This window comes from Tetrao urogallus (assembly GCF_951394365.1).
Source record: "Tetrao urogallus genome assembly, chromosome: 18".
NCBI lineage: Eukaryota > Metazoa > Chordata > Aves > Galliformes > Phasianidae > Tetrao > Tetrao urogallus.
In genome coordinates, this window is record NC_136831.1 from 6,385,304 (window position 1) to 6,409,214 (window position 23,911).

Sequence of the window (23,911 nt, forward strand, 5' to 3'; positions counted from 1 at the left end):
AGCCTCATGGTTCAGACACAGCAGCTGTTCAGAGGGTAAAGGGGTCACTGCAAGCACCAAAAAATGAGAAATCCCATGCATTTTATGGCAGGTCGAGTGTTATTGTTTCAGAGAGCTCAGCTGTGCTGGAGGCAGACGCTGCTCCAACCCCCACCCCGAGAAGATTCTGCCCTCATTCAGTAACTTCAGGCAGCTCCAGGAATCACGCCTGGTGTTGCAGTGCAGACAAGCGTTCAAGTGATGACCCAGAGCCCCACACGACTTTCCACTGAAGCACAATAATGACCCCAGGCTCACAGAATGAAACGGCCCAGCACCCCTGGCCCTGCTGGGAGGGACGTGCGAGCCTGTTCCCAGTGCCCAGGCACAGGGCCCCGAGCAGCCCTGCACTGACACGACCTGAGCTGCCCTTTCTGCTAACTTGGATCTGATGAAAGCGCTCGCTGTGCCGTGCAGGAGATCACAGGGTGCTCAGCTGGCCCTCTGCTCTGCCAGCAGTGAGTGGAGCAGCCCAGCAGCTCAGCGAGCCGTTCCTCTCTGTGCTGTCTCAGGCAAGCCACAATCAGAAACAGAAACCCAAACGTTGCTTCCTCTTGCAATCCACACGCAGCGACGAGCGCTCTCTATTCCTTTCTCAGAAGCTGACAGCTATTCTTTTTACACTTTTCTTCTCCCCCCACCCTTCAGAGCAAGTGATAACACTAAAAAAAAAAAAAGAATTAAAAAAAAAAAAAATGGAGTTTAAAAATTCAAACCTTCCTCATTTCTCCATTTCTCTCAGAGTTGTAAACCCTCCCCACTGCCAGTGGCCTCTTCTGTTCAACTGTAAAGTGCTGGTCAGGTTGATCTTTTTCTATTGGATCTCATGGCTCAAGACCCTGAGAACTCCCACCCTTCCTACAAGAATAAACGGTTGTGTTACGCCTATAATTTATGGAATTGCCTTTTCATGCATTTCTCCTTCTCCTGTGGAAGCCAGGACGGGGGCAGGGGCAGCTCTAGTCATCGACAGTGATGTTGCGGAAGAGATAGGCCATGGACTCGCCGTTGTGGATCCGCCGGATGGCCTCAGAGAGAATCAAGCTGATATCCACAGTCTTTATCTTGGGGCACTGCAGCTTCTGTACTTCGTGAGGAACTGTGTTGGTCACCACCACCTATGGAGTGCCAGAAAGAAAACACCATCAGCTGCGTTGCTGATGCTTTGTTCTCACTGAGCTGCTATCCCAGCTCTGCAGTGCACACCTGCAGCTCCACAGGCTGAGGAATCCATGTTTAAATTAATTAATTCCATCAATTAATTAAAACAGTCCACCTGTTCAGAGGACCGCTGTGACCAGCACCCTATGACAGCTACCACCACCAAGGTGGATGGGCCCATTTAGAGCACAGGACCTGATGTATTTTGTCACCGAGGTTCAGGTCCAAATGGTTTTTCTCACAAGGCACCCATTGGCCCATCAGCACCGGGGGAAGAGAGGGGCAGAAGGCCTGTGAGAAAGCAGCCACACACAGCAGCTGTGCTGAGGGAAATGCCCAGGCAGGGATGGCTCATCCACACACACTGCAGTTCAAATCGATGCCCACCTCATCGATGGAAGACTCCTCGATGAGACGGGGTGCATCTGCAGACAGGAGCCCATGAGTGGCCATCACAAAGATCTTGTAGGCTCCACGCTCCTTCAGGATCTCCGCAGCAGCTACAAAGCTTTCCACGTCATCAATGATGTCATCCTGAGAAGAAACAGAAACGGCATCAAACCCAGAAGCTTCTCGTGCCTGCAGTGCAGAAATGGGTCTGCAAGGTGTTGTGGCTTTGGCTTTGAACAAAGGAAAAAAAAAATAATAATCCTCAGGCAATTTCAGCTGCTGTTTAGATGTAAAGCCAAAGTCTGTGAATACCATGGAGCACATTACAGATCCTTTTGAAGAATACCAATATTGTGTTTTGGAAACAATACGGTCCCAGCACACATAAGCAGCACAGAGCTTATCTTGAGCAAGGTTTCTTCCTTGCTGTAGTAGCTGCATGATAATTGTTGCACAGCAGCATGGCACAGGATGTATGAGAAACTCAGCAAGGTTTTTTGTTTGTTTCAAATCCTTTAGGAGATCTCTTCACATATCCTAGATTTGTTGAAGCTCTGCAGATGCTGACATTTGTAGATTCAAGGGGACAAGAAGATTTGGGGTTTTCCGAGGCTGCACTGTGAACAGTTCTCAACAGAAAGTTGAGAATAAAGAAGGAAACCAAAGTCAACAGCAAAACCAGAGAAAGAAGTGACAACAATCACATTCCCACCACACACCAGCAGCCCCTCCTACCCTCTGGGACAGTGCAGCTCAAGGAAACACGCTGAAAGCAAACCATCCCCACCCACTCCTCTCCATCATCTCGTACCACAATGATGGCAATTCTTCCTCCGACGTCTCCAACCACAGTTATTGGTGGTTTCTCCTTGGCCATCATCACTAAAGAAGAAAGAAACAAAAGCAGTCAGTCAGCCTCGAGTCCAACTGCAGCAGCCCCACTTAGCAGAGTCTCACGGTGGTGCACAGACACAGATGTGCTCTACATCATCCTGATCCCCACCACAGTGGGTAACCATGCTTTAACTATTGCCTTTCTCTTTAAATAAATAGCACTGCTGCTCGAAGATGAAGCTCAGTTTCTGCAGGGACCAACTATTCATCTCTGTGACAGAAGCAGCTCCAAACATCTAACAGACCCTTGTGCAAGAGTGCTACAACACAGACCTCGCTGGTGGGTAATGGCAGTGACTCCAAAACAGGACCTGAGGAAAGGAACCTCACGGCTGGGAGCAACTCATGGGCTTCTGTGCACAGCCCTTCTCCAAGGGCACATGGTTTGCAATGCTCCATTCTTCACTGGCTGTCACTGATTTGTCTCAAGGATTTGACTCAGACAGCAGCTTGCTTGCTTGCTTTCTCTGGTATCACCAAACGTGCAAGGATCTCCCAGGTAATGGAAGCACCTTACCAACACCTGCACAGGCAAAGGAAACTCCAGGCAGCTTTCAGCAGCAGAATCTGCTGAGTATTTTTAAATGAGTTAACAGAAAGAGCAGGATAACATTCAGTTCCAACTCGGTTCTACAACCACAGTGCAACCAGTAAGTGGAAGCAGAAATACGTGTCGATGAGCTACGCTGCCACACAGTGAAGAGATGGGCCAGGAAATAAGGTTCCACACTTTGCTGACTCTACTTTTGCACCAACAAGGCTCATGCAGAAAAAACTACACATGGAACAGCCTTTATCCTTCATCCTGAAAAACCCCCAGCAGCAGCATGGGAAAAAAAGGAAGGAGACACAAACTAGGAAGCACTGTTCAGATGCGACACGGCCTTCAGAACTCCTGCCAGCCAGGGATCAGCTCCAGTACTGGATGGGGACGTGCTACCAACACTCCATGCCTCTCACTTGCCAGAGGGTGCTTGGGTACGCAGTAAGCACTGCAGGGAAACTCACAGCACGGCAAGGACACAGTGGTGGCTGTGAAAGTTTCATCAGGTGACAGTCTGAGCTGATCTAACCGCTGCAGCAAACAACACCTCACGTTCTGTAGCACCCATGGGCCCGCAGCCCCCAGTTTTCAGGCTATCTACAAGGCATGCAGCCAAGTGTCCCACCAGGGACGCTCCTCTTTGTAAACTTCTGGCCATAACAGATTCCTGAATCCAGAGGAGTTTTAGACCTAGGAAAAACATTTTGCTATCTATCTAAGACAACCTACTTCCATGCAGTAATTCACACTTGAGACACGAGCTGCTGCCCATCACAAAGCCTTGTCTGAGCACTGATTTCTGCCCTCCTGGGTCAGAGGAGTCCTACACGAAACTCCCCATCCTGCACAGCAGGCTGATCCAGTACTCTTCCCACAGCTCATCAGGGCCTGGGAACACTCACAGTCCATGCACAGCAGGGTGAGTCACACTGAGGGATGTGATGAAAGCAGTTATGAGACCACAGCTCCAAGGACTCGTGTGCAGTGCTGTGCTTCATGGGCACAACGTGCTCTGCTCCCTGGTCTCCCTTAGGCCCATCAGAGCTGCACAAAAGGCACCCAATCCCTCTGCTCTGCCAGAGGAACGTTACTCCTTGCAAAGCACTGTGAATCAGAACACCCAGCTACCCAGAGCTTAAGGGTTAACTGCTCCCAGCTACCCAGAGCTCAAGGGTTAACTGCTCTTTGCACTGCACATTCCTCAGTCTCTGCATTGTTATTCTTGAGTCTCTTATCAAATGCAAAGTCACGTCTAAATCCTGAAGGGAAAATATTCTTATGAGGAGGAGGAGGAGAACTTTGTAATAAACTCGGATTAAGCTTCAGAAGAGATAAGCAGACCATAGATTTCAATTACAGGCACCACCTACCTGCTCAGATTAGTTATTAACAAAACTCCAGGTGGGAGCTATGAAAAAAATCAGAAGGATTACATCTGGCTGCCATTCCGTCCTGCGTGTGCACCCAGAGGAGTGCCAGCTCAGGGACAACTCTCAGCCATAGTTAATGGATACAGGGAACTGAAATTCAGCACTGTTCTACTGGCAATCACATGAAGTTTCAGCAGACCTGTGCCCTCCCAGTTCCATGAAGGAAGCAAATACATTGCTATGCTCAAAGGCCAACCAAGCAGCTAGCAGCATGAGCAGTGCTTCACATCTTTTGTCTGCTTTATTTCAAGTTTGCTTTATTTTTCAAGTATGGTAGGCAACGTGTCGACCTACCCGGATCCTAAAGAGAGGTTCTCCCTTTTTCTTGTTCAATTTTCTCTGCAAAGAAAAGAAAAAAATTGCAAGCCAAGATCCACCCACAACCAACCACATCAAATTGCAAGAGAACTTTGATCACTGCAACGTGATGAGAGCGTATGCAAGGGTTATTGTGGCCAACTTCTTTTTCTTCCAAGTCTTTTGACATTATCTGTGTGCGCCCATCAGAGCTGATACAAGAAGGTGGCTTGAAAAATAGTTCCAAATAGTGAAGAGCAGCCTCTTCCCAAACACGAAACCCTTTGATTATTGTGAGTTTAGGTCAAAAGCGTTGCTACTTTTTCCTGGTAAGTCAGAACAGACGCTTGCTGTATTGGTAGCTTTAGGAATACAAGAGAAAACAGCCCTCATTTTTACAGCACAAGGATTTAAAGAACATGGGGGTGCTGGGGAATGAAGCCCATCAGCCTAACCTGCACCGTCAGCCTGCTGTGAGTGACACACATCAAGCACCACGTGTTGAAGGTGAGATGATCATGGCACGAAGCAGCACAATTCCCAGGTGCTTAAAGCCACTGCTTCAGTTAAGCAGTCAAAAATGGGTTAAGGAATGCTAAAAGAAATTCTGTTTGGAGCTGAACGTTATCATCCCATGTATTAAAGCAATAATCACTGGGTGAAATAACAGTGCATTGACCACAGAGCCTGGGAACAAAAGGCTCCTCCAAAACTGTTACACAGACAGAGCTGGAAGGACAGGTGACATTCCTGCAGCCCAGCCAGGACATGGAAAAGAGATGGGGGGAGAACATGGGAACAGACCCAGGATCACCCCAGTTCTCCCAGCCAACTCTCTTCTCTCACAGCACTTTGCTGGGCTCTGGGTTTGAAGCTGACCATTGCCTCTGTGGAGAAAGCACCAAACTTCCAACCCACCCAAACAAATGAACACAGGGTGCTCTGCACCTCTTCTTTAAGATGAGGATGCAGAGTTTCCACATGTTTGCTGCAGCACAGCCCCAAGCCAGCCGCAAGCTTTGAGACACACAGTGCCTGATCAAAGAGAGCAGTTCTGAGCGACATCCTGCCTCAAAGGCTCTGGTTTCTGACATTTGAGTGACAAACACTTGGAGCTCCTGCTGCCACTTCAGCACAGCACTTGAGGAAGTGTGTCTGGAAACACCTCTGGCATTCCTGCAATAGCTCCACGTGCCACCTGATCACAGCATCACATCAGCTCACACTCTCAGGACAATAAATAAGCCACGATGCTGCATAAGAATTATTAATTAAAGGCACGTGATTGCTATTAGGACAGGGAGGAGAGGTGCGTGCCAGCTGCAGGAGCCTGGCCAACTCACTAGAAAGCCCACAAGGAATTGCAGGAAGCATTAATTGCTCTGGGACTGCTCCCAGCCCTGGGTTTTACCTCAGTTCTGGTTGTGACAGTGCCCCTGGGGACCCCAAACTGTGGAGACAGGAGAGGGAGGACGCTCCACACCAACATCCATGCAGCCCACAGCGGGGCCCTCGGCCTCAGCAGCCCCCCAGGAGCGCTGCCACTTCCCAAGTGTTTGTGGCACCTGGGCCAGGCAGACCTGCAGACTGACTGCTTTGGCAGCCAGAGGCTTTTTTGGCCAGTTCACAAACACACACACACAGCCAAGCCATGTTTTACTCTGCCATCAAACCTTGTGATGCTGAGACTGCTGGTGATGGAATAACACAGGAAGAGCTGATCAAGGGTTTTGTTTAATGCCCCACTTGAGGTGGGAAGCCACCTTTCCAACAATTGAATCAGACAGGAAGGGAGGTTTAACACTCACAGCACTGCCATCCTTAACCCTGCCACACAGATAACAGATGGGTGGCAGAGGATAAAAGACAGGTAGGATTAAGTAGCAGCTTACAGACTGCCCTCAGACAGGTACAGCTCAGCATCCTGCAGCTCCAGTAACAGAGCCCAGCTCACACTCAAAGCCAGGCATCTAGTAAGGTTAGAAAACAGGAGATAAAAAAACAGCTTTCTTCAGAGAGCTTTGGACAAGCTTGCAGCATAACCCTCCCACCTCTGTGACAGACAGCAGCCAAGCTACAGATTGATTGTCTGATGTGTGTGCCTCAGGTCATTAGTCAAGTGCAGAGCTTCTGCAGGAGATGAATAGTGGTGGTACACAGCAAATTAGTTTGTTTGGATAGCTGAGGACTGAAAACATTCTCTCACTGAAATCATAACTGAGCTGGACAAAGGCAAAGTTCTGCATGAGCTGACACTGATGGGGCTGCCCAGCAGCGCCAGCTTCCGCAGCTGAGCTTCCTTGGAGTGACACAGCTGGAAAGAAAGACACAGTGGCATCAATTCCCTGACAGCAGACAGATGTGAGCTGGAGGATGGAATCCCTTCAGAGTAGGACAAGAAGCAAAAGGCCAAGTGCAACCGTGCAAATTCCTGTTTTGCTGCAAGTGCACAAAGAAATCTCCTATCAGAAAGGAGACGAGCAAGATGAAGTTCCAAACATCACTGGCAAACCCCACCTGTCCCCCAAGGCCCAGGAGGAGTTTCACCAACAACATAAGCTTTGTTTAACTGATTTCATTATGGCAAGCAGGACTGGGCTAATGTAAAATGCCTGCAGTCTTACTCGCCTTCCTCCTCCCTGACTTGTCCTCAAACTGGTTGGATGCTCTCCCCAGACTTCAAAAGGCAGGAGGAGCTGCTTATCAGTAGCCCCAGCCACAACCAGTATAATCAAGCTGGGCTGCCTGATAGATAGCTCTTTATCACACACAGCAGCATGCTGCATTTCCCACAGTCAGCTCCCAGCCTCATTCACTGCCCCCATCACTTCTGTCCTATCACCATTTACCTAGCAAACTAAAATCCTTCCAAACAAGAGCTGGATTTTGACTGTATTGCTATTGTTTGACTGCTGCTGTTGCAAGAATACAAGCAGTGCTAATAGGACCACTTTTCCCAGAATACATTTCCTGCTGTTTTCTTTGCACTGTGCTCTCAAGAGCAGCTTATCAATTGATAGCAAGAGCAAAGGAATCAGTCCAACAGCGCTCCCTAAGAACCTACTCACACTAGCCACACAAGCATCAGAAGTATGTCAAAACAGACACTGCAAGGTGACTGCGTGGTTCTCCAGATAAAGAAAGCCTCCAGCAGTAATGATGGCTGGAGCAAGAGGGGAAAGCAGAGTCCAACCCATCCCTCCAAGATGGGGACAGCAGCCTGTCTCAATGTCTGCTCCCTTGTTAGTTCCACTTTTGCACTTCTTGTTTGATTTTAATGAGTTCATTATTCTGCAAGCTTCAAGCAGAACTTTGTCAGTCTGGCACAGCTGACTGGTCACCCCAACAGGAGCAATCCTGGTGCTCTGCATGGCCACTAGGAGTTAAACAAGGACTTCTCCCTGTACCTCCTCCAGCAATTTGCTAACATCGACCTTTCCATGAGAAAAATTCCACTCGTCCAGCTGCCCTTAGGCTGATTAGACCTAACAGCCTCTTTCTTTCCCCTCAAGCACAAGCAGAGAAGCTCAATCTTACATGGCAGCTCCAGACCAGGATGCACAGTTGCATTTTTGACCATGGGAGGGGAGTGACGTCCATCATCCATGTCCTGCTCTGTGCACTGAGCCTCGCCGTGGATCACAGCCAGCCCCAGCCGCAGCCTCTCAGCGTAAGACTGAGCCCTGTGGGACAAGCACAGCGGGTCAGCAAGATGCTGGGCTGCTGCAGCTTCTCAGCCCAGTGAAGCAGAACTCTCCCACAACTCCCCCTCTCCACCAGGCAAACAAAGGCTGTACAGTGGTTTTAAGAGACAAAAGCCTCTTGGATCAGATTGGTGAGTTATTTGCACACCCTCCCATGTTTTCCCCCTGCTGTATTTCCCCATCAGCCCAGATTTTTTTCTGAGCTATTTTTAACCAGCTAGTAAAGAATCTGTTTACCTTTTAGCTGCATCAGGAGACTTGGCCACAATAACGGCGTTTCTATAATCTGGAATCTGGATGTGATGAAAAACTATTTAAGTAAAGATCTTGAGAATGCACAACTGATTTGACAGGCAGCTTTAGAACAGCTTCCCCCACCCCCAAATCTTCATTCTGTGGTAAGAAGAATTGCAAGGCAATTGCACTCCTCAACACCAGCACTGCATATTCTATGCAAAACAATACAAATAGGTTTAACACTGGGCAAGACCACATATGATGTAATCTTTTCACAGGTCCCACTTTGTACAAGACTGCAGTTAGGTGCCTCCTTTCACTACTGGCATCTGCAGGGATCACCTGCAGTGCTAACTGCAGCTGCCTGAGATGCACAGCACAGGGAAGGTTTAGCAAAGGCTCTGGGCCCACAGGCTTCAGCTTGCACAGAGAGGTGTTAGTTTTGTGCTCAAAATGAGCAAGGGGGGGGTTAAGCAATGGATGGCACCAGATGTGGGCCCACTGCAGGTTGAAAGCCAGGGCTCCCCCCCATGGAGAAGCACTGCTCTCACCACACCACCAGAAGTCATGATCTTGTGTGTTTGGGAGGTAAAGCCTCCACCCCCAGGCCCCCCATGCTCAGCATTCCTGAGCACAGCCCAAGATAAAGTCTATCAATAATTCAGATCAGTCAGACATCCAAAGCAGAACAAAGGGTGAGGAAAGACAGTTTAACAGGATTTAAGAGGTGATGAGAGGCAGGAGCACAGATAGCATCTCTCAAAGGCACTAGCTCCATAGAGAGCAATGAATTTCAGTTGAGGGCTCAAGTTCCTCTTCTGTTTACGGTCAAGAACTCGACTTCTATTCCACTACAGTCACACAATCTCATTTAACATAACGTTTTCTCACTTCCCTGAGAAACATGCAAGATGCATTCCCTAAGAAAAAATACAATCAAAAATAAAAGTGAACAGAACAGTTAATCTAGCCTGACAGCACAACCTCTGCATAAGCAGCACCTCAACTCTGCTACTGCATTAAGACAAGTGGATATATACAGAACTAGAGTAACCTCACTTCTTCCTGTATGTACTGAATCAAGAAAGGGGATGCTCTCAGGTTGTCTACAGGGAAGCTGAAGAAGCCTTGAATTTCCTTCTGATGAAGATCCATAGTGATGATGTGTGTTAAACCTAAGAAAAGAACAACAAAATAATTCATTGAGACAACTCCCACGTGGCTGGAGTTCCTGAAACATCTCCACTTTGCAGACCAGTGTGCCATGTGTTAAAATAAGCTTAGGAAGGTAACGTGAAGTTTCAAAGACGTGATAAGAATGCAATAGGAGTCACAGCACCAGGCTGACAATGCATCTCAACGTGACACTTCTAGGCCACCTCCCCAGCCATGAGTTCAAGAAAGAACAACAAAGTGAGGAAAACTATCTCCCAGAAAGGAGCTCACAGGTCTGGCAGCACATCTGATGGGGGACAGAAGGACGGCACCCCTCGGATGCCCACAGCACTCACCTGCCTTGGCAAGCATGGATGCCAGCAGCTTGCAGACTATGGAGCCTCTCTTCCTCATTTTGCTCTGTTTGCTGTAGGGGAAGTAAGGAATGACCCCAATGATGTTCCTGGCACAGGAAGTCTTCAGTGCATAAGCCATTATCAGCAGCTCCATCACAGCAGTATTCACATCCCTGTGAGATTTCAAGATCATCCCAAATATTAGCAGCAGTACACCCATACTCCTCTCTCCTCACCACACTTTCACATGAATTGTGTTCTACTTTATGCTACTGTATGCCAGACCCACGCTGTAATCCCACAGCTCCTTCTGTTTTGCCACAGCACACTGCCATCAGCTGCTGTGTGCACAGAATTTGACTCCAACATAGAAGCTGTGGAACAGCACTTGTTTTTTGTATCCTGAGATGAGGTGTGTGATGACTCCCTCCATCACCACAAAAAAAAAAAAAAAAAAAAAAACCCCAACTTATCTCCTGATTAAAGTAACAGCACTACAAACCCCAGCCATCTTTATTTGGAAAGAGCACAAAAAAGTGACGTAAGCAGAAAATACATATAGATCACAAGAAGGAACACAGACAAAACTCTATCTTCAGTTAGCTTCACCACGATGACCAGTGTGGTAGGAGTGCATTAATCTGCACCTGACTTCATTTTGGAAAGTGAAAAAAAAAAAGACATTGGCCAAGCCCTTTCAATTCCTTATGACCAACACCAAGGGAAGCCCAAATTCCACACATTGTCTCCATTATCACAGAGCAACTGCAGACCAAAAACTGAAGAATCCACCCTTGCTCACGTTTTCCAGCTGCCCCAAACAACACACTACATCTCCAGGGCAGGAGGGCAGTGCTGCAGAGCCACAAGATAAGCAAGCAGCAGCTGACCTGGCTGCGCAGCAGAGCAGCGAGCAGCTCCTGGCCACCCCAAGAGCTCAGACACTTGCTCCTCTTCACATGCCACACATCACAAATCAGTAACTCCTTCCATTCCTCCACTGCTCCCCTCTCCTTTGTGAACTAACCTCCATTTGCAGCCCCTCATCTGTGCGTGCTCTGTGTCCCTTTATTCTCCTGCTGGCTCTGGCAGCCCCCGTGCACAATGCTGTTCACACACAAGAAAGCTCTGTTGGCCCCGAAGCATCCAGCCAAGAATTACATAAAACAGAACCCCTGCCACACAGGACAGCAAGCTAACAAAGAACCACTTCTTCCCTTTGCTGTTTCAGTTGTGCCAGGGTGGCTGGGAAAGGAGAAAAAGATTCTGCTATCGGTACAGAATAAAAACAAAGTGGCCAACTTGAAGTCTGTTTGAAGGTCACCCCAGAAATCCAATACCTTTTTCATTATCGCTTCTCAAGTCACTTTAAAACAAAACAGAAGGAACAGAAAACAGACAGAACTGCTTCTGTAAGAGGTTGCCCTCATTTCAGGAGGTACCAGCAGCCCCGGAGCTGTGGTGGGATCCTGGCAGCAATAACCCCACACACCAGAGCAGGGAGTGCTGGAGGAGGAACGTCGATGCTCTGCGTCCCTCATAGTCCACAGTGCATTCCTCATCTCTACCACCACCACTCTGCCCAGCAGCTTTGTGATATGACACACTCTTGGTACAGGCAACACAGGAAGGAGATTCTGAGCTTAAACAACTCATCATGGAAAGCACCACCTCCTCCTCCTTGTTCTCACAGAGCAGAGCCCCTAGGACCTGTTCCAGGCCACTCAAATCCAAATATCTCCAGCAGATTTTCCCTTTACCTTCCCTTGCTCAGTGCTAAGCTACTTATTTTTGCCTAACCAGCACTAAGCTAGTTATTTTTTCCTCATACAAATGCAAACCCACTCTAGCAGCCTCAGATGATACCTGTCACTGTAACTGCTGGACTTCTGCCATATTCGTTTTGGGCAGGGAGCTTGCATCAGATATTTGGGTCTTTCTGTTCTCTCTGTGCACTTCAGCTGCAGGCTGTGGATTCACACTGCAGCACAACAAGGCTGCTTCCCCTCTCTATTCCCTTCCTGGTAATTCCTACTGTTTTGCTTGCTTTTCAAACTGCTAATAAGCGTGGAAGTCCTACTTTCAGGTTATCCAGAACTGTTGATTTTGCTCTATTTAAAAGCTCCCCAAAACCCTCTGCAAAACGGAGATGTCCTTGAACCTGTCCTCTCAAGCAATGCAGTGAGGCACAGCTGCAGCTTAAGAATAACAGACGACTTGTCTGCACAGCAGTGGCTCATCATCTGGAGGAGCCAAGCACTTTTGCTAAAAGGACCCATTCTCTGACCTGGAAACACTCAGTTCAGCCTACAGCAAGAACAAAGGGATTGACAATTTGAGGGCAGAAGAGGTTTTCCCCTCCCAAAAATCATTGTTAGACTGAGTTAGCTCTCTTACCTTACCTGTCTCATGTTTACAAAGCTCTCAGTTACAAGTTATTTCAGAGAACTCTCTCCCCAGGGAGGACAGAATGGCACCATTCACCTGAAACACAATCCTGCATCAGCGGGTTCTCATCTCATGGAGATTTAGCTGCTCCCTGGGGGAGGAAACACTCAAAAAAAGAAATAATCTCTCAAGAGAGAGGAGCTCTAGGAAAGTGTCTCAGCCTCCAAGAGGCACTGCAGGAGAGAGCAAGCTGACCTTGGAGTCCTACTGCTTTCTTTAGCAACAGGCCAAGCATTACAAAGAGGAAATGAACTTGAATTCTCAGTGGACTGTACTTCTTAGGCAAGCTGGGAAAATATTGGTTTCCAGGTTATTTTGCTACCTGCTTGAATGCTGGTACTTATTATACTTTGAGATCTCCAAATGCTGAGCAGAATTTGGTAGCTTGGAGAATGCTATCACAGCACGAATACTTTCATTCTTGCCTGGTATCAATATATATATTATACTATATATATATACATATATATATATACATATATATATGTATATATACATAATATACATAATATATACTCAGTAGTATATACTGAGTATACTTAGTATACATAATATACATAATATATACATATATATATATACACACACCTCATCCCTGAAAACAGCATATCATCATTAAGAGCTACCAGAGCAGAGAAGGGAAGCTGAGGGTTTGAGGGCTTCCATCTGAGTTTTACACCGCTATAGGGAAAGAGGAAGAGCAATCTAGCTTGTAACAAGAGCCACCACTGATGTTCATTGTTGGTTCTGCTGCTAGGTAACTGAGGCAGAGGAAATTACACATCCTGAAATGAAAACACCAGTCAAAAATCACCAAGGAACTGATCCTACAAGGACAGCAGCACACAGAGCAGGGATGTTTCACTTAGACCATCCATCACACTTGTACTTGCCTCAGGTGACACGCATGCTATTCGATGGGAAGCTTCTCAGCTCACCATGGTGCAAATGATCCTCTGGAATTTTTAGCAGCTTAACACTATGCTGTGTCTTAATTTAAGAAGCCAAAGCAACAACAATACTGGAAAGAGACACCGGCATGGCTGGCAAGCCAACCAGAACCATCAGCTGAACCGGAAATCAAAAGCACATCACTGTCATGAAATTAAGCCACACGTCCCTTACCTGGGGATTGTCTGTATGATGAAGATATCCTGACCCCGGACAGATTCTTTTATTTCAACTCTTGTTTCTGGAAAGGATGAAAAACCACAGTTTTATTCCCAGATGTCAGATATCCAGTGAAGAGGCAACTTGGCCCACGGGGAGGACAGCAGGAACTGCTCCTTTTTGCCACATGCATACAAGGGGAGCTAAGTGGATTTTCCAAAAGCCCTGGGAAGCAAGGAGCTGGCATCGCAGACTGGTGAGCTAGCTATATTCACAGTGCTAAACTAGGCTAAAATGTTGTTACCATTACTTAACTCCTAATGAGAGATCCTTTTCATTTCTCTGTGCTCAATGCTGAAAGCTGTCAGTACCACATTCACTAGATATCAATGAACCATGCACAGAACATCCCCTAGCAGTACCAGGAGGTTAACCTGGCTCGTTTGCAGCTGACAGGGCCAGCTGTGTGCAGGCTGGAGAGCCTACCACACCAGCAGCAGTGCTCACAGGGAGGTCTCCCCATCTTCACTACCAAGGAGAAGATATTTCAACGCTGACATGAGCAGGAAGTCTGAGTCTGCTGAAATCACTTCCTATAGCCCTCACTCAAAGCAAGAGCCCAGCCCCAGAACAGCTCAGCAGGGCCCAAGCAGTGACACCAGGTTTTCCAAGGGGCCCTCCTTAGCCACTCCTAACCCACACAGCTGTGAGCCAGAGGGCAGGGATAAGCTAGAAGAGAGACAGATCTACCAAGCCAGAGAATTCAGAGTCTAATCGCCCAGACATCTGCAGCAGCCTGAAGGGACTCTGATGAAAGGAGAGAGATCTGTTGTGCAGTGATGAAGAATGACTTCAGGCCTCCAAGCAAGCAGCCTGATTTAAAACTAACCCCAGAGGGCAGGAAACTCTCAGTAGCATGAACAGACAGCACGAACATCCCATCATAGCCACACACAGCTACAGAAGTTCATGCACCGCCTGCTTGTCCTGGCAGCCAGCATCCTCGTGCTTCAGCCCAGCAAGGATATCTGAAAATGGGCACTTGCTACACTTAAAGAGATGAAAACAACCTTCTGGAAGCACAGCTCCCAGCACAGCCACACGCCTGCTCTCTTGAAAGAGAAACAGGTGCCATAACCTGCCTGCAGGAAGGGGAGGACTAGGAGTAGGGAACAACTGAAATTTTGCAAGGCAGACATTTAGAAAGAAGGCCATTACTTCAACCTGGAAGACAGTTTCCTAAGCACAACAGCAAGTATTCTGCAGCTACTAACAGCTGAGGGAGAAATCTATGTCAGATGAGACAGCTGACAGGCAGAAAACAGGGCCATATGGGAAATGAAGGAGCACAATTAATTGGTTCACCTAAGGTTAGATGCAGAAGTTCAGCAGTAACATCACAGATGAATCACTGCACTTACCAGGCAGGTTTGGCCAACAGAGCCATCTATCTGTATGGCTAAAATGAGCCCAGAACAGGCTTGCAAGTACTAAAGAGTTCTCTTACCTCCATTGGTTTCCTGGTACACCACAGATTTCCCCAACTCAGCACCGAGGCGCCTGGAGAGAGAAAAGGAAATTAAAACTGGAAGCACTGAGCAGATCCCCATGCAGAGCACCTGTGTGCACACTGACAAAGCACAGCACTGCCTAATGAGCATCCAAACGTAGCAGCTGAGCTGCAGAGCAACACAGCTTCCCCATTCATACAGGCATGCACTCAGGGGCTCAGCTGCCTGAACACACGTCCTGTGTGACTGCTTTCCACCCACATCAGTCATTGACCCTCTGGGAGCAGCCCTGGTTGGGCCCAGGTTCCATCTGAGCAGCAGATCAGCCCTCTTTGATCTTGTTTAAATTTGTTTTACAATAATGATTCATTTTGAAGAGAATTTTAAAACACTCTATAGTCCCAACTGCATCCTCAGGTGACACTCTGTATTTAACCCTGCTGACAAGTAATGCATTAATACCTATTTAGAGACAGGTGTGTTCACCACCAGCATACTGCTGACCAACCAGTGGCTTCTGGACTCAGCTGAGCCCCAGGCTGGGAACCTCAGCCAGAGCTGTCCTAGGAAGTGATGAGAGCAGGACAGCAGTGACAACAGAAACTCCAACACAACAACTGGCTGCACTGCTTACAAAGCACTTGGTGCTCACGTTTGGCAGCACGTTTTGCCAGGACTGAGGCTGGTGAGCAAATTCTATATGTGGGTGGTTACCTGCAGACCCAGCCCAGGTCAGGGACCCACTGCAGCACATGCAGGTGCTGTGCAGAGCAACAACTCCACCCAGACCTCTACTACAGCTTCTCTCACCAGTCCCATGCTGTGGAAAGCAGCAACAACACAAAGCCAAGCCCTGGGATCTCCAGGACCAACTCTGTGTACATCAAAGGTGAAGTCTGCTCACAGACCTGCCAGACACTCCCTGTTGCCCCTTGGGATCCTGAAGTCCTGATAACAGCGGCACATTTGCAAACGTTAAGGTGCAGCCCAACTACTGCTAACAAATCCGAGTTGAAACACAAAACAAATCAGTGTGTGGGTAAACACTGAATGATTCACTCGTTCCTCCATGACCACACAGCACGTCTCACGAGCTCCCTTTGGAGGCACATATGCCCTCACTTCACTGCACGCTGCAGTGCTGGAAAAATCCTCCATTAAGCACAACGTGCAGATGCCCTTAGTCAGCCCCACAGCTCATGACAGGAGGAAAAGCTTCAGGAACCATCCAGCTGGAAACACCTCTGCAAAACACCCCCCAATGGTGGCACATTTGTGACACGTGCTGAGGATGTAGCTGGAAAGATCCAAACCACGCTAGAGAAGAAACAAAAGCCCAGTGCTCCTCAATTCAAACAGCAATGCAGTTTCTGTGCTCCTGAAGCAAGAAACAGGAACTGCATGCTTGCTTTCTGATGGAAAGAGGGACTCAGAAAACAGCTCAGCTTATCAAAGCTGGATGCAGATAACAGCAGAAGAGACAGTAAGCAGCCGCCAACTGGCACAAGCAGTAGCAGATTGCTCTGGCCAGACAATAAATAAAATGTCCGCTCCAACTGTTGACTGCAAATAAACAAGAGAGACAGCAATGGGAAGGATATGAGATAAAACTGTCCATAAAGTCATATATCAACCCTGCCTGCAGTGTTCTGCGATGATCTGAGCTGCAGACACAGCGAAAGGACCAACAGGCAGCTCCACAGTGCTCCAAGCTGAGGTGTGTTTACTCAGCAGCACACCTTTCCCTCCATCTGATGCAGAAGCTTTGCACAATCAGAGACTTCAGCCTAAGGAGGAGTCTGATAAAACCTAGACTTAGTCCAGGCTACTAAAAGTGGGGGGCTGTCCCTGCAGCTCCTGCTGTAAAGCAGCAAATTGCACGGGACATCAAAAGGAAGATGGACACAGGAGCCAAGGGCAGAGCACACCTGCACCACCTGACAGCCTCTTACGTGGTAAGAGACCAAAGAACAGCTTCCACTTCCCATCACCTCTCCCTTTTCAGCATCCACTCCCAGCTCCTTGCCCTCTAAACTGCCTCCCTGCAGAGGTTCACAAGCGCTCACTGCTTCAGGCAACAGAGGAATTAAAGCGACAGCAAAAGCTTCTGCACGTGGCTGCAGGAGCACAGCTCTGTGAACAAGGCTGTCAGAACCACCAGATCGAGGTGACCACAGACACAGGCAGATCCCCACTAGGGAAAGCCACCACCACAGTTCAGGGCACTCAAAGCAGCAGAAAGCCACAGCTTGTTCTGCCTAAAAGAATGCTTCAGACTCCGTAGCTACAACAGGACTTCAGGCAAAATGAGGTCCATCAGCAAAAGCACTACGACGTGGTGCAGTGCCTGGCTGCAGAGAACCTTCTGCTGATACTCAAGTATTTAAGATTGGAAAATGGTCAGGCTGATTTCATGCTGTTTGCAGAAATCTCACTTGTGCTCTCATGCCTGCTGGCTCACAAGCACACCTCTGGAAGCTCACTTCTCCACCCCAGAGATAGGAACTTGGTTTGGTGTTGGCCTTGCCTTTAAAGACAGCAGTTTTCAGAGGTGAGATGTGCTGTGTACAGCCCACCAAGCCCTGTGAAGAAATGCTGCTGCTCCAGGCTGCTCCATCTCTTCAGGATTTTAATGCGATCTCCATTCAAGCACTCACAGCTCCTAAAAGGCAAAGCCCCTCCCTGCTGCCCTGCAGTCCTTGGACCAGCTCTGCCACTGACTCAGTTGCTCTGGGACCTGCTGGAATGCAAGAGAAAAATCTCCTTTTGTGGCTTTAAAAAAATATTTACTCAACACAATTAGTAAAAAATGTGTATTGATCTGTAATACCCCTTGCTATGTCATCTAACTTCCTAAAGTCTCAGCAGGTGCCAGGAGGATATTAAGCCGTGGACACAAGAGTGACTTTAAGACCTGTGTTCAGTGCAGTTTAAATGTGAACAGCCCAGAAGCCATTTGTAGTTCAATAAGGCAGTGACACACTGCAGGATTGCAGGTTCTACATCAGCCTTTAAAGCGCTCCTCTGAAGGAGGTCAGAAACCACAGCACCAGGCTCCCGAGACAAAGGACAATCAATTAAAGAGACCTGATGAATCAAAACACACGATGTAAATTCACTTGCAGGGCTTTGTTTCAAACTGAAGCAAATCCTTAAGGATCACAGACAACTCGTCCAGCTAACACAGCAGCAGTTCTGCAGTGCATTTCCTAACCTCTGCCTTCAAGGACCAGGGAAGGAAACAAAGCACCTTTCTGGATACACAGCAATCTGCTCGGAAACCATCATAACCATTTTAGCCTCTCTTACCTCTCTCCATCCACGCAGCACAAGTGGATTCTGGAACAGTTTATGCCATCCATCTGCCACTTGTACAACAGCACGTGCATCGTTTGCTCCAGCCACTGCAAAAGCCATGCACACAGCACAGATTTTGCCCTGCCCTTGTGTGTTTCTGTGGACTGAGCAGCCCCCACACTTGGCACCAGTTAGCACACAGAGCTATCACACAGCCTGCCCAGCTGTGTTAATGCTTAAGTCACACAGACAACCTCAAAGCCCAACTCCATGCTCACCAACGCCCCTACTCCAGCACTGTGCCCCATCTCTAACTCCCCCAGCCACACTGTCTGACTGGTTGTTCATTTCTCTCTGCCCAAACAAAACCTTTGGTGCAGTGTTACCTTGCCACATCTATCAGCTCCCTGTCTCAGTGAGTGCTTCTGTGTCCAAGACAGAAAGGAGTTGGTGCCAGCTCCTCTCCTGACACTGGATTGTATTGAGCTCTTCCCAGACAGTAAGAGCAGAGTCTGGAGACAGAGAGCAGGATGATATCACTTCTCTTCCATCCCAACAAAAACGCTCCTTCCTTCAGCCAAAAAAGGTTACTGCAAGACCTCCTAACACACCACCTCTTCCAGAAGCAGCATCTGCCTTCAGCTCTGCCTCAGAAAGCACTGCACTTGTTTCACTGCTGCACACAGAGCTCTGTGACCAAAGATCAGGATAAAGGTCTCCATCTTTTCCTCATTAATCTGCTTTGCCTGGGTTTACAGTATTGCTTTCACCTTCAGACCACCACCATACTGTGTGCTGCACACAAATGCACGTGTAGAATATTCAGTGCCTGCAAGGAGTGCGTGACACCATGTCCAACACAACACAGGCCTGCAGGAGCAGTGGGGACACATCAGCAAGCTTCAATCCTCAGATCCACGCAGCAAGGGAAATGCAGTAGTTAGAGACCCTGTGTGCCAAACACTGCAGCTAGAGGGAGATCTAAATTCATCTGCTACAGACTCCATGCTGGTAAGACCTCCCTCTCCCCCCCCAGCAGCACACAAGGTCCATCAGAGATAAGAACTATTCACAGAAATCATCTTTCTTCCTAGCAGATGCAGCTTGCAATCAGATGCCAAGCGTCCCAATTACAGCAGGAGTTTTCCTTCCTTCAGGGAAAGGATTAAACAAAGAGTCCCAATCAATTTACAAGACTGGAGAAAACATAGGGTTTATTTATGTTTCAGTCATCCTGACTCCAAGAAGTCATCAGAATTCTCACAAAGCATTTGGCTCCCATGAGTCAGCACCAGCTCCTCTTCCTGGCAGAAACTAAACTAACAGAAACAAGAGCTCAAAACGAAAGCTGAAGCGAGCCTTTAGGCCTCACCCTACAGCCAGCCCAACTCCTAATATTGTGTGTTATTTTAAAGTTCTTTTACCATTTACACCGAAGGTCATTTAAAAAACTAACTTTTAAAAGAACGCACAATATTAGATGACAGACTCACCCTTACAGGACTGCTCCAACTCTATTAACAGGTGCAACCGACCCCCCAGCAACGTACGTGCTGGGAAGGGACACAGTGGGAAGCCAAAGCCAGCAGACGCACATCTTTTGCAACCTGAAAAAACAAGGGATGCGTTATAAACGTGTTGAAACAGCTCCTGAGCTCTTAAGGGAAGTCAATACAGGACTACAGCATGAGAGGCTGAGAAATACCACTGAGTTTCTGGGAGACTTCTTTGTTGTTGTTGTGGACAAATCCACATTACTGAGAGTTGCAGGTTTTGCATTTGTCTCCAACAAAACTCCTCTCACAGGTGACCTCAGACACTTCCATCCGAGTGATATCTGCCCTCATTTTATGGACAGTAAGGATTTAAGTCCCACTTGAAGCACTACCTGTGCAACACATTCACGTGCTCATACCACTGCTCAAGCATCCAGCGCCCTCACCACTGCTAGAGCCAAGGCAAGGAGCCCATCTCGCCTCTGTCAGAAGTTCAGACCACGAGGCATAGCCAGAAGGTCACTCTGCATTCTGCTTCTGTTCAGCCTCAGAGCATCACTGGAAGACCTGCAGGAGATTACAGCCCCTAGCACACCTGGGAGCACCTGTGCTTCCCTATGGCAGGGAGAAATTCCAGGCACTTAAAACCTCACGTATAACTCATTAGCTGACAGGGAAAAGTGAGTGCAAACAGAGCACGTCACGCAGCCAGCTGTGTGCCACAGCCTGAGGAAGCCTGCTCTGTGTCTTTCCACATTACATCTTTAGAGGAAAGCGAGTTATTTTTGAGACAGAGAGCGGAGAATAAAGATTGCCTCTCTGCTCTTTCAGTCCTGAGAACTTGGAGCTCGTCCCCTATCCCCAGGGGACTTCTGTTACTTCCCGCGTTGACGCAACAGGACAGGTCTTCCCACGGCCCATCAATTGCAGCAAAAACGTTTTCTTTTTATACAGATTTCATTTTCACAGTTTTAACAGTGAAGGGAAAGTGATATATTGGGCCTGGAGCATCTCTCCTATGAAGAACGGCTGAGTGAACTGGGTCTGCTCAGCCTTGAGAAAAGACTGAGAGGGGACCTGATCCAGGTCTATCAGTATCTAAGGTGTGGGGGGCAGAATGGCGAGGACAGACTCTTTTCAGTGGTGAGTGGAGACAGGACAAGGGGAAACGGCTGGAAACTGCAGCATAGGAAGTTCCACACAAATATGTGCAAGAACTTCTTTACAGTGAGGTGACGGAGCACTGGAACAGGCTGCCCAGGGAGGTGGCGGAGTCTCCTGCTCTGGAGATGTTCAAGACCTGCCTGGATGCCGACCTGTGCGACCTGCTGTAGGGAACCTGCTTTGGCAGGGGGTTGGACTCGATGATCTCTGGAGGTCCCTTCCAACCCCTACAATTCTGTGATTCTGTGATATCGAAGTGACCAAATATAGCAAAAAAACAACAACAACCAACCAAACCCACCTGTGAACCAGTAACACCTTGCCAAGCACAAGGATTTGCCGCCTCACCTCACATAAAGGAGCCTGTCACTATTATCCAACACGTGTCCCATCAACACCAGTGATCCCTGCCAAACAGCACAGTCAGCCTCGTGCAGATTACCTGTGCTACAGACTGAACGCACTGTTTGTTAAGCTAGCTGGAGAAGCAGCGAGATGTTCCTGCAGTTTAAGGCAGCAGCACATCTGTATTCAGCACTATCTCCAGTTTGAGCAGGAAGCAGACAGCTGCATGGACAGCGGTAAGGATGCTATCCTCCACACCAGACCAACAAGCATAAAGGCCTCTTAATTTCGGGAGCAGCTTCCTATAAGCTGTATCTGATCCAAAGCAGAAAGGAAACACATATCCAGCTTTAGAACAGCAGCCTACAAAAACAAACCCAACGCATCCCTGCCTCCCAGAAAAGCCCCTTCAGCAGGCAGTGCCCACCTGTTGGTCGCCCCAGTCTGAACCAAACAAACCCAACCCAAAAGCGTGAGCGGGATCCAGCTCCAAGCGCTGCACGGTGGGGAGCGTTGTTACAAACGGAGCGGGACCAGCACGTAAATTTCTATCGAGCCGAGGTGAAAAGCAACGGCCTGCAAAAAAAGGGGCACGCTGCTACCCCTCAGCTCCTCTTTGTCAGCATTTCCAGCGCACCAGAGCAACAAACCCCACTCCAGGCTGGGGCCGCACGTCGCTCTGCCGACAAAGCAGAGCCGCGAGTCCCCGCGCAAAGCCCCGAGCCCGCGCTCAGACCGCACGGCCCCGTAACCACCGCGCTTACAGAAACCCCACAGACCGAATCCAGCTGCCCGCCCACCGCCCGCACCGCGTCCCCCCGCGCCGCATCCGCACGGCTCTCCATCGCCTTCAGGGACGGCGCGACTCCACCGCCCCGCGGAGCAAAGCGCCTCCCAGCACCGCTTCCCCCCCCCTCCCTTCCCAAACAGACACCGGCTCCACAGCTGGATGAACGCTGCCAGCGCGGAGGGGCGGATCGGACCAAGTCTCTCCGTCCCACAGCCGCTCGGCACGGACTCGGGCTGTTGCCGGCTGCCGGCTCCGGGCTCACTTACTCGGTGATGCGCTTGGCCAGCTCGGTGCAGGCCGCCGTGGAGTTGGCCGAGAAAACCCGATAGCCGCTCCTGGCCGCGTTCATCGCCACAGCGTCATGCAGCCCCTTGGGAGCTCGGAAAGGAGGAAAAAGAGATTTATAAGGCAACAGCAGCTTCCGTGGCATCCTTTTCTTCCTCCCCGCCAATATCGCCGCCCCCTGAGGGGTGGGAAGGAGGAGGAGAGAAGCCGTCCTGCCGCCCCACGGCGCTCCGCGGGCCATCCGCACCGCGCGCCTCACGGGGCTCCTGCTGGGGGCTGAGGGGCGGCCGAAGGGCGGCCGGGGGGCGCTGTGCGCGGGGTCCCGCTCCGCCGCGCCGCCATTTTCTCCGCGGGGATCGAGAGAGAGAGAGAGCCCGCCCCCGGCCCGCCGCCATCTTGGGTGAGGGCACCGCCGCCGCGCTTTGCTCCCACAGCGGGGCGAGGGGTATCCGCTACTACGGCTCGAGCGGAGCCGGTACCTGTGGAGGAGGGTAAGCACGGCGCGAGCTCTTCGGGCTTCACGCCCGTTTCGCAGATGCGGTGCCGCGTTCCGCCGCTTCTCCCACTCCTCCAAACAGCGCGAGGCGCAGCCAGGGAGCTGCGGCAGCTTCGCTGCCCGCACCCAAGATGGCCGGCGGAAGCGGCGTGAGGGCGCTCTACCCGCACTCTATAGCCGGGAAGGCGGGGCGTGGCGCTCGGTCCTCCACGCTCCTTGTGCTGCCTGCGGGAGCGGCCGCAGAAGGGCGGAGTTTCGCTGCTCAGAATCTTGATGCGGTCCCAAAACTCAGCAAGACCCTTCGGCAAGTCCCCCCAGCCCCTTGCTGGTCCTCCATTCGTGTTTTAGCCCAGCATGGCCCTTCCCTGCTCTGTGATCCACTTCCGCCGCCCGCGGCCTGCCCTGAGGCCCTCCTGCCTCAACCCCACACGGGGACGTGGTGACTGCAGGCGTGCTCTGGGCACAGTGCGGCTCCAGAGGGGTGAAAAGGCAGCAAACACAGTGCTGGGGGGTCCTGAGCAGAGCTGGGGGGCAATGGGCAATGCTGGGGGGGAGGGGAGGGTTCTGAGCTGTGCTGGGGGGAAATGGGCAATTCTGGGTGGTCCCAAACAATGCTGGGTGGGTGTGAGTGGTGCTTGGGGCATCCTGAGCTGTGCTGGGGGGGAATGGGCAATGCTGGGGGGTCCTGAGATGTGCTGGGGGGGAATGGGCAATGCTGGGGGGTCCTGAGATGTGCTGGGGGGGAATGGGCAATGCTGGGGG

The 23,911-nt window shown here is 49.7% G+C and overlaps 1 protein-coding gene across 2 annotated transcripts; it reads right to left on the reverse strand.

Annotated features, from left to right (window-relative positions):
- Positions 1-998: 998 nt before the first annotated feature.
- On the reverse strand, positions 999-22,798 carry PRPSAP1 (phosphoribosyl pyrophosphate synthetase associated protein 1; the record flags this gene model as incomplete). Of its 2 annotated transcripts, XM_079544187.1 has the most annotated exons (10): positions 999-1,157; positions 1,588-1,734; positions 2,402-2,472; positions 8,293-8,438; positions 8,697-8,752; positions 9,756-9,871; positions 10,208-10,380; positions 13,781-13,847; positions 15,273-15,325; positions 22,635-22,798. In XM_079544187.1, the coding sequence occupies 10 exons, from the start codon at positions 22,796-22,798 to the stop codon at positions 999-1,001; spliced, it is 1,152 nt and encodes a 383-aa protein (XP_079400313.1). The 2 variants fall into 2 exon arrangements, with proteins under 2 accessions (XP_079400313.1, XP_079400314.1); XM_079544188.1 differs by lacking the exons at positions 1,588-1,734; positions 15,273-15,325; positions 22,635-22,798 and having other exon boundaries at positions 13,781-13,839.
- Positions 22,799-23,911: the final 1,113 nt, after the last annotated feature.